The sequence below is a fragment of the Anoplolepis gracilipes genome, chromosome 2 (genome assembly GCF_047496725.1).
Source record: "Anoplolepis gracilipes chromosome 2, ASM4749672v1, whole genome shotgun sequence".
In the NCBI taxonomy this organism is placed as follows: Eukaryota; Metazoa; Arthropoda; class Insecta; order Hymenoptera; family Formicidae; genus Anoplolepis; species Anoplolepis gracilipes.
The window spans coordinates 10056985-10067948 of NC_132971.1; the positions used below are offsets into that span (position 1 = coordinate 10056985).

A 10964-nucleotide genomic window follows, 5' to 3' on the forward strand; every position below is an offset into this window, starting at 1 on the left:
TTCATTATTTTTAAAAGTTATTTAGAAAATTAATTAAAAACATAAAATAAAAAAATAATGCATTATATTACACCAATTATATTAATTTATTTACTTATGTCAAAACTGAACGGTCTATGCGTGCGTAATTGGCTGTAATTATTGTTGCGCATGCGCAAAAGAGCCCTCTAGCCAATCAAATTATAGTTCTCATATTGAAAGTTTCTCCATTTTCTATATTCATAGGGATCAAATAAGTTAGTACCAACTTCTCACATCTTTAGATTGGTAATATGTTAGTACAATATTGCCACAAATTTCAGAAGAGAGAGAAATATACTCGTTGCCGGTGTTGATAGTTATTTGTAGGTTATGTTGACGAATGCGTAGTTTATTATTTTATATATATTTGTGTGTTTAAAGTTGTAATAAAATAACAATAATAATCGAAAGTAGAGCAAACAAATGTACGTGCGTATCTATACATTTCTTAAAATTTTAATTTATATTATTATTAATATATTTTACTCCTAATCGTAAAGTTTACATCATGTAATAAAGTGCGCTAAATGTTAATAATAATTAAATAGTAATATTGATTATTATTTATCTTATTCTCTTATCTGAATAAAAAATGATTACATAAATGTGTCTTTATAAAAGTTGAAATAACAGAAAAATAATTTTCAATTCTTTTTTTTTAATCAGATATCAAAAGGCAGAAACTGAGTTGATAGAAATATCAAAATGGATGCTGATTTGTATGATGAATTTGGAAATTATATTGGTCCTGATCTGGCATCAGAGAGCGAAGATGAAAATGAATACGGCAATGTTGGTGATGACGCCGAAGACAGAGAACGGTCCGATGAGGAAATGGAAGAAGACAAGGATGAGTCACGAGAACAAGTAGATCAAGGATCTTCTATGGCAGTTGTATTACACGAAGATAAACGATATTATCCAAGTGCATTAGAGGTGTATGGACCTGAGGTAATAAACCTATATTAATTTACAGTTAAGATATTAAATGGTCTCACAATTATATTTTATATTTATTTAATTGGAAAATAAATATCCCTATAATTTATTAATAAAAGCTATTATACATAAAAGCAACTATCATGTACATTTTTAATATATATTTTTAGGTAGAAACACTTGTACAAGAAGAAGATGCTCAGCCGCTAGATAAACCATTGATAGCGCCTACTAGAAAACCAAAGTTTCAAATAAAACAGCAACAATTGCCTGAAACGACATATAGCATTGAATTTTTGGCAGATATAATGGATGCGCCGCATCTAATTAGAAATGTAGTTTTACTGGGACATCTTCATCACGGCAAAACCACCTTGGTTGATTGTTTGATACAACAAACCCATCCCTATATACACAGTATAACCGACGAGAAACCACTGAGGTATGTATGAAAGTGTATAACGTGTAGCTTTTATTTATTGAACTAATCGCGTAAAAAGTAAAATGTAGTTTCTATTAATATGTATATCATTAGGTATACAGATACGTTGTTTACTGAGCAACAGAGAGGCGTTTCCACGAAAGCAACTCCTGTTACTCTCCTGCTACAAGATGTCAAATCCAAGTCTTACCTCTTGAACATATTTGATACACCGGGTCACGTGAATTTTTCTGACGAAGCGACAGCCGCGATCCGTCTATCGGACGGTGCTATATTGATCGTCGATGCGGCAGAAGGTGTGATGTTAAACACCGAACGTCTACTGAAGCACGCGCTTCAAGAGAAGCTCGCTCTGACAGTCTGCATAAACAAGATAGATCGTTTGGTATTAGAGTTGAAACTGCCGCCATTGGATGCTTACTATAAACTGCGTCACATTATCGAGGAAATCAACGGACTGATAGCGTTATACTCCTCGGATGTTGAAAATCCCGCTTTCGTTTCACCCGCCGTTGGAAATGTCTGCTTTGCCAGTTCCGAATACAATGTATGCTTCACTCTGAAATCGTTTGCCGCGCTCTATGCTAGGAACTATCCCGGACTCAATCCCGGCGAGTTCGCCAAGCGACTCTGGGGCGACATTTATTTTAATCCTAAAACGCGAAAGTTCACCAAGAAACCTCCGCACAATACAGCGCAACGAAGCTTTATCGAGTTCATCTTGGAGCCTCTGTATAAGATATTTGCACAAGTCGTCGGTGATGTAGACACGACGTTGCCGGATGGTAAATTTTATTTCCTTTTTCTCTCTTTTATTGGAACTTGGAATGATTTTGAGAAATAATTACACATGTGTTTTATTTGTATTGTATTTGTGTGCAGTTTTGGACGAACTTGGCATACGATTGACATCCGAAGAAATGAAGATGAATATACGACCACTCCTGAGACTTGTCTGTACGCGATTCTTAGGAGACATGTGCGGATTAGTCGATATGTGTGTCGCTCACGTACCTAGTCCCCAAGCGCACGCACCTAATAAAGTGCAACATGTTTATACTGGTCCTGTAGACTCACCGCTCGCGCAAGATATGATTAATTGTGATCCGGACGTTAGTATTTTTTAATTTCAATCTCAATTATTGCGATTTAATTCGATTAGATTTTAGTATCAGATTTTTATAAGAATTATGATTATACATATATTAATCACACATATTAATATTATCAATGAGTATAATAAACAAATGTCTTTCTAGGGAAGATTAATGATTCACAGCACAAAGATGTATCCAACCGAGGATTGCACTCTATTTGTAGTGCTTGGCAGAGTAATGTCTGGCACACTGGAAGCGGGACAACGCGTTCGCGTGTTAGGCGAAGCATATTCACGCACGGATGAGGAGGATTCACGTGTTCTCACAGTGGGTAGATTATGGATCAGCGAAGCACGTTACTCGATCGAACTGAGTCGAGTGCCTGCAGGCAATTGGGTTCTCATCGAGGGTATCGATCGGCCAATCGTGAAGACCAGCACCATTACAGATCTCGGTAATTCAGAAGATTTACATATCTTTCGGCCGCTCAAGTTTAACACGCAGAGTGTCATCAAGATCGCTGTTGAGCCGGTTAATCCTTCTGAATTACCCAAGATGTTAGACGGTTTGCGAAAAGTGAACAAGAGCTATCCGCTATTGGGGACACGCGTGGAGGAAAGCGGCGAGCACGTTGTCCTGGGAACTGGCGAACTCTATCTCGACTGCGCGATGCATGATTTGCGTCGCATGTATTCTGAAATCGATATAAAGGTAGCTGATCCAGTGGTCGCCTTCGCAGAAACCGTAGTGGAGACCAGTTCCCTCAAATGCTTCGCTGAAACACCGAATAAGCGGAATAAATTGACGATGATAGCGGAGCCATTGGAGAGAGGTCTTGCCGAGGATATAGAAGCAGAACACGTCCGTATCACGTGGAACAAGTGAGTAGCAGTCGATATGTGTTTGCTATTTTTATATTACACATTGTTTGTCTGAGAATTGATGGAAAAAATGAGATCTCCATTTTCTGAACTTTCTTAAATTCATATAGTATATATCATTTTATTAGTGAAAAAATTGAATTCATAATTTTTTCGAATTATATAATTGATGATGAGTTTTCTACGAATTAAACTTCAGGAAATAAATAGTAATATATTGTATATATTTTTTCTGAATTTGATATAGAGATTTGAAATTTTTAATTTTAGAATTACCTGAAAGTTATTACAATCGAGTATCGAAAGTTAAAAAGTTATTAAGGAGATCTCGCTGGAAATTTTTACAGATGTATTGATTACAAATTTTATAAGGAATAACATCACATATATTCCATTATTCTCCCTCTCCAATTCTGAAATATATATCATCAATAATACATACACCTGCAATATATCGAAATATTTTATATTATTTATACAAAATAATTTATATTATTATTTATTTTTAATTTAATTCTAATTTTCTTTTCTAGAAAGACACTAGGAGAATTTTTTCAAACAAAATACGATTGGGATTTATTAGCAGCGCGTAGCATATGGGCATTTGGTCCTGACTCTACAGGTCCTAATATCCTAGTGGACGATACTTTACCTTCCGAAGTAGATAAAACATTATTGAATAGTGCACGCGATGCTATCATTCAGGGCTTTCAATGGGGAACCCGTGAAGGACCATTGTGCGAAGAGCCAATCCGAAATGTCAAATTCAAAATCCTTGATGCAGTCATCGCACAGGAACCACTGCATCGAGGAGGTAATTTAATAAGTGTCGCATATTTTAATTTATAATATATGTGATAAAAAATATATATAAAAGCCGAAACACACGCTGAACTGATAAAGATTTAAATAATACTCATAAACATTTTGTTTAAAATATTTTAAAATATTTTCTCGCTTCAACAAGAAGAATTCATTCGTCATACACGTAATACTTAATTTCATCATGAAGGCTTCCAACTATTTATATATAATTTAAAAAAAAAACGTTCAAATTTTATAGAAAAAGTTGATTTAATTACATGAAAAATCCGTAAAGAGAAGAAGAGCGTAATTTTCATAACGTATTGATTTTATGTCCTCAGGTGGTCAAATCATTCCTACGGCACGACGTGTCGCATATTCTGCTTTTCTCATGGCAACACCACGTCTGATGGAGCCTTATCTGTTCGTCGAAGTACAAGCACCCGCGGACTGTGTGTCCGCTGTTTATACAGTCCTGGCGAAACGTCGAGGTCACGTGACGCAAGACGCCCCGGTTCCAGGCAGTCCGTTATATACGATCAAAGCCTTTATACCAGCCATTGACAGTTTTGGTTTCGAGACGGATTTACGGACGCATACTCAAGGTCAGGCATTTTGCTTATCCGTCTTTCACCATTGGCAAATCGTGCCCGGTGATCCTCTGGACAAAAGCATAACTATCCGCCCGCTGGAGCCGCAGCCAGCTACCCATCTGGCGAGAGAGTTTATGTTGAAGACGCGAAGACGCAAGGGCCTATCTGAAGATGTCTCTATCAACAAATTCTTCGACGATCCTATGTTACTGGAGTTGGCTCGGCAAGATGTGCTATTGAATTATCCCCTCTAATAAATATATACTACACAAACTGTGACGTAATACATTATTAAGTATTGAATTTTCATACAAAGAGAAACTTGCGTTCTACACGATATTTTCAAACTACGCATGATTAATTCCGTATTCTCCTTTCTATTGAAAGAGATTTCTTATTAGATATTTCTTCAACAAATCTGAAAAATTATTAGGAATAAAATTTTTCAAAAATAGCTCTAGAGTGGAAAATACTCATCATTATTTCCCCAAAACAAAACTTTGAAAACTCGCTCTTAGAGCCGACTTTTCCAACGCCGACTCTACCATGGTATAAACTATATCTTTATCTTACAATCAGATAAATTAAAAATTGGTCCTTAGAGATTTTATTAGATTATATTTAATTACAATTGTAATAGAAATTTTGTCATAATAGAAATTACAATATCCTGATATAATATGTCTACATTATTTTATTTATCTTCATCTATTTTCATATGTAATAAGTGTATATGAAATAGGAAATAAATTTTTTATATTATACAACACGCATAAGTCCTGAAATAAATAAATTTGGTAATAATAAAATAAAATACAATTATATATAATTGAATATAGTGATCCTACTTATATATGTTGATATATTTATTTTATCTTTTTCAGTCTTCTTGTTTCAAAATGATTAATGACATTTTTTTCGGAAAATAAATCAGCTATTTCTTTTTTAACAAAAAGATCTGCTTAATCGTTAACAAAAATGCTGTAATATTAATATTTCAGCATTGTAACAGATATTATAAAATATCACAAAAGTAAAAAAAAATAACTGCAGTATTAAAAATAATAATAGATTGCACTTACAAAAAATGCTATCTTTATAATATTTTTTTCTCTGTATGTGTGTAGAAGTTTTTAATAATAATATATAAATTATTTTTTTAAACTAACTAATTAAATATACAATTTCTTGCGCAAAGTATATACATTTTTTAATTTTAAATTATAATTAAATATTTTATTGTATTATCATCTCTATATAAAACTATTTTATGAGATTTTATCTATTAATTAAATCAGTTGTATAAAAATATATACTTGAGCGACTTATAAAGTAATGACTTAAGAATTACGATATTCTGACGTTTTTTTTTTTTTACAACATCATTAAAACGTCACAAAAAAGACGTTTTAAATTAGACATTTGGACACGTGACGTCATTGAACCAGAAATGATCATTTTTTGACGTCAAAATGACACGTGCTTGCTTCCTGAGTATAAAGCAAAATCATAAATATTCTTGGTATATTATATTGTACAACAATCGCAAAAAAACTTGATTTTCTTTATCATTAAGACATTTTTGAAATTTAATTTAATATTATACATATATGTATACATATATAAATTAAATATTTATACACATATTATACAAAAATATAATTGATATAATATTTTTTTCATTGCAAACAGTTTACTTAAATTTAAATCATTCCTTTTTTTACCAAGCATATATTTATTGGCATTATGTATCATTAATACGGTTAGTTTGGGATTAGAATGTATATTAAAATATTATTTTATATATATCATTATGAATGCGATAATAAGACATCTACCCTGAAAACAGATAACTTCTTTATCGTTCAAATCTCGCATTGCTTTTCTATAACCGGATTTCATATAAGTCAGAAGCAAGAAGTTCTCTTCCCTCCTGTCAGTCTCCTTCTCTTTCCCCCACTTCCTCTTTGTTACTCTTTGCCGATATCCCTTCTTTCAATCCAACTTTTAAACTAGAAGCAACGAGTATCGGTTATGATTTCCCCTTCTCATTTTTTCTCTTTCTTTCCTTCTAGTTACTCCAATCTAAGATTAATATAGTCAATCAAGTAAAAAGTAAATCAATTACGTATATGTATTATGAGATAGGTGAATTTCGAGGAAAATCACCGTTCACATTGGCTCATAATAAAAAGAATTGAGAAGAATCGAGAAGATTCAACATCGATAGATATACAGTAAATATACAGGGTGTCCGGTAATAATCGCCCGACCTTTCATGGGCAGATAGAATAAGTCAAACTGAACATAAAAGTCTTCTATCATTTTGCGATTTGCGCAATAATTATTAAACTATTAATTAAAAACGCTCAGCGAACAATATTATATGTATTAATTAATATTTTAATAATTATTGCACAAATCGCAAAATGGTAGAGGACTTTTATGTTCAGTTTGACCTGCTCTATCAGCCCTAGAAAGGTTAGGCGGTAATTACCGGACATCCTGTATACTGATATCCTATATGGGATTTCGCTGAAAGTGGGTGTCATGCGTGGAATTTTAAAATAATTATCACATCGATAGCACAAGAGCTATTACAAGATACAGTTGGGTATCAAATTTTGCATTTAGAAAATCAAAATGTGTCGTAAACGCGCACTGAAAATTCCAATGATTAGAACGAATAAAAGGAAAGTGTCATCCTCGCGCGCAATTCTCAATACGCAATCTCCAGTCTCAATTTCCAAATAGATGATGATGAGATACTTTAACTTCATATAGTTCGTTATTGCCCGTAGACGAGAACGTGTTCAAACTTGTCGTGCAGATTTTCTTTATCTGAAATATTTTTGAATTTATTCCTCTTTTTTAAAAAAAAGAACCCAAAGAAAAGAAGATTTAAAAAAAGGTTTTCAAAAGAAACATAATACTATCAGTTGTTGACTATTTGAATAAATTGTCTAATATGGACTTTAATCTCTTCAGGAATGAATTTATTGAAGTTGAAAAACTATTTTATCTGTTTTTCAATTGTACATATATTTATTCGAGATATTTTTATAATTATTAAACAAGACAGAAAAAAATTGTAAAGAATGTTTGAAACCTTTGAAAAAAATAATGTACACATACATATGCGTGTAATGGGCGTCCAAATTAATTATACACCGAAACGAAATACGCACATATGTGTTAATAATCTTGAAAAAGTGAAAGATTATTCAGAAGAATAATTAATACGCAAGGTCGCTTCGGAGACACGTACCGACGGACGCGAGACGTTGCTTGCGCGACACGAAGGCGCGTCGCATCGTTGCGACGCTCGCGCACGCGGTGGGTGGAGCCACAGCTGCGCGCCTCTGAGCGGGCAGGCTCGGTGGGCGGGGCGTGGCGCCATTTTGACGGCGTCAACCGCGCCCACCTGTTCTCCCATAGGTCAGAATCGTGTCCGCCCGATGGACGCGACGCGCGCGCGCGCGGGAACCAGTTTGGCGGCCTCCGACACGGCGACGCTGACGCTATCGCAACCGATCGATCAACGACTACACCAGCATCCCCCTTCTTCCATCTCGTCACCCTTTCCCACTCGGCTCCGCTTGTAGTCTTTTTACGCACACAACCGCATCCCTCTCGCCTCTCGCCTGGTTTCACCGGACGGTGAAAACGGCTTCCACGGTGCATTCTATGGCTTTTTGCCATAGGGCGATGTACAGTGTAAGTCTGGAATAATGATAGAAAATGAAGGAGGGTTCGAATAATTGAGAAATGCGCATTGTTCTGCGCTTTCTTTCAATCTTTCTTCTTCCTTCTTTTTCTATTCGATGTCTCTCGAAATATATGTATGCTTACTTCGTTTTACGTAAAAATGTAACATGTTAAGCTGGAATTACACGATATATGTTTTTCTGTATGATTTTATTAGCTTGTTGTACGCTGCTTGGTTTGTTGTATGGAGCGTTATATGAAGACATCAAACGAAGCTGGTTACTTTGATTGACATATTTGGCATCTTATAGACTCTGTTAAAATGATATCTGATATGTTGACGCTTTAATGAAAATTGCGTTGAATTTCCGATACATTGATTGGTGCATACAAGGAAGCAAGCACGAAATAATCTTAAAACATATACATATAAACATTTATACATATATGTATCCTAAGAAAAAAATACGAAATAATCATAGATATACCTTAAATATAGATAGAACTTTATCTTATTTATTATAGTTGTCAAGATAATATTATCTTTTCCTTCCTTGCGTACATGCAATCGCGTATACTTATTCTTCCCAAAATAAATGTTATACCTATGATTCCTCGATAAACAAACTTTATTTAAATATACATTTTAATTTCTGATTTTAATTTTTCGAACTTGAGAGATAATTTTGAAATTTTCTAAAATCTTTATTTCAAGTCTTTGCAAATGATATCCGCCGAATGAAATATCCGCATACATACATATAAATGCGCATGCGCAAGAAAGAAAAATGTTGCTCATTTTAGCACCACGAAGATAACGTAAGACACAAAGCTCTATTTATATTTAATATATGTATATCTGTGGATATAATGCATCTGTGGATATAATGGAGTATAGAAAGAAATCATACATGCTAGCCTGGTGCGTTCAATGCACCGAGGCATTTAGCATGCACAGGTGCAAGCACATTGCAGCAGCATACAAATTAGCATACGGCTAATCATACAAAAAAACATACATCGTGTGACGTCGGCTTTACAACTAACTCTCTAAATTTTTTAGAGTGAAATTTTCACTCTAATCATGGAGTCACTGATCAGTTCACTCCATGTGGAGTAAACATTTACTTCAATAAAGTGAATTTATGCACTCTAAGACAAAAGGTGAAAAATGTCACTCTTATTTTTAAAGCGAAGTCCACTCCTGAAGTTAACATTCGAAACTTCACTCCAATTTAAAGTAAAATCATCTGCGTAGTTCTTTTCGTGTGTCACTTTTAAGTTGGGATAGCGCAGCATAGGCGACACAACGTAGGTACATAAAAAAACAGTGAAATGTCACTCTTTTTAGAGTGAAGGATGAATCCAATAAAGAGCGAATAATTTCACTTTTTCGAAAAATTGAAATTTTACTCCACTTCGACTGGCAGTATTTTCATTATTGCTTAAAATGAGATTCGACTCCAAAAGAGTGAGATTTCATTCTAAAAAATTTAGAGAGTAGAAAAAAAAACATTTAATGGAAGGTATTCATAGTTCTTAAGATTATCTTAAATCTAGTTTTAGATCGTCTTAAAACTCGTTTAGCGATTCAGATGGCCAAATGAATCTTAAGACCTTATACTTAAGTCAAGAATGAACTATAAATTTCCGCCATAGTGTAATACGAATCAAAAATTATCTTATAACTATAATTTATATTATTTATATCTGTACTATGTATGGTACACATAACACACTACAAATAGGTTTATCATTTATGTGAATATTATTTTTATATATTTTTTTGAGAGTCAGTAATAAATTATTTATTCAAATACATGTCGTTTTTATTGTTAACAAAATTATTAGCAATTCAAATAGTAAAAGCTGCACAATATACAAAGAAACAAATCAATAGTAAAACTTATTGTTAGGCAAATCGATTAATCATAGTCAAGCATTCTCTTCGATTTAAGCCGTTCTCGAGAACGTTTGACTGTGATGGAACGACTCGTTTATCGCTTATGGTTTTTTTACGTCCGATGGACTCCTCTTTAACAAATTTCATATTTTTTTTATTGTCGCTTAACCGATCTCTCTCTCTCTCTCTCTCTCTCTCTCTCTCTCTCTCTCTCTCTCTCTCTCTCTCTCTCTCTTTCTTTCTCTTTCATATACATGCAAATGACTAAAAAATATAATTCTTGATATTTACATTGTTTTTTATACCGTTCTCAAATCAAAATAGTTTATATAGTGCGTCTAAAAAGTAATAAATTAATAATAATTATAATTTTATGTATTTTTGTATATCTTTTAATTATTTGAAAGGTACATTACTTGCTGCTCCAATTATCAATATTTTACAATTACAACAATTTAAAATATGCATATTAAGATTTTTTCGAAATCCTAGAGAAAGAGAGAGAGAGAGAGAGAGAAAGCATTAATTAAAATTACTCAAAATTTTATTTTATTTGTTTCTCTGATAGCAAATATA

General features: G+C 33.5%; 1 protein-coding gene across 2 annotated transcripts; it reads left to right on the forward strand.

Moving 5' to 3' along the window:
- Positions 1–309: 309 nt before the first annotated feature.
- Positions 310–5555, forward strand: LOC140676517 (116 kDa U5 small nuclear ribonucleoprotein component). 2 transcript variants are annotated; one of them, XM_072911647.1, is made up of 8 exons: positions 310–450; positions 688–972; positions 1131–1402; positions 1496–2187; positions 2285–2514; positions 2662–3380; positions 3914–4194; positions 4526–5555. In XM_072911647.1, the coding sequence occupies exons 2-8, from the start codon at positions 727–729 to the stop codon at positions 5029–5031; spliced, it is 2946 nt and encodes a 981-aa protein (XP_072767748.1). In that variant the 5' UTR covers positions 310–450; positions 688–726; the 3' UTR covers positions 5032–5555. The 2 variants fall into 2 exon arrangements, with proteins under 2 accessions (XP_072767748.1, XP_072767747.1); XM_072911646.1 differs by having other exon boundaries at positions 310–446.
- Positions 5556–10964: the final 5409 nt, after the last annotated feature.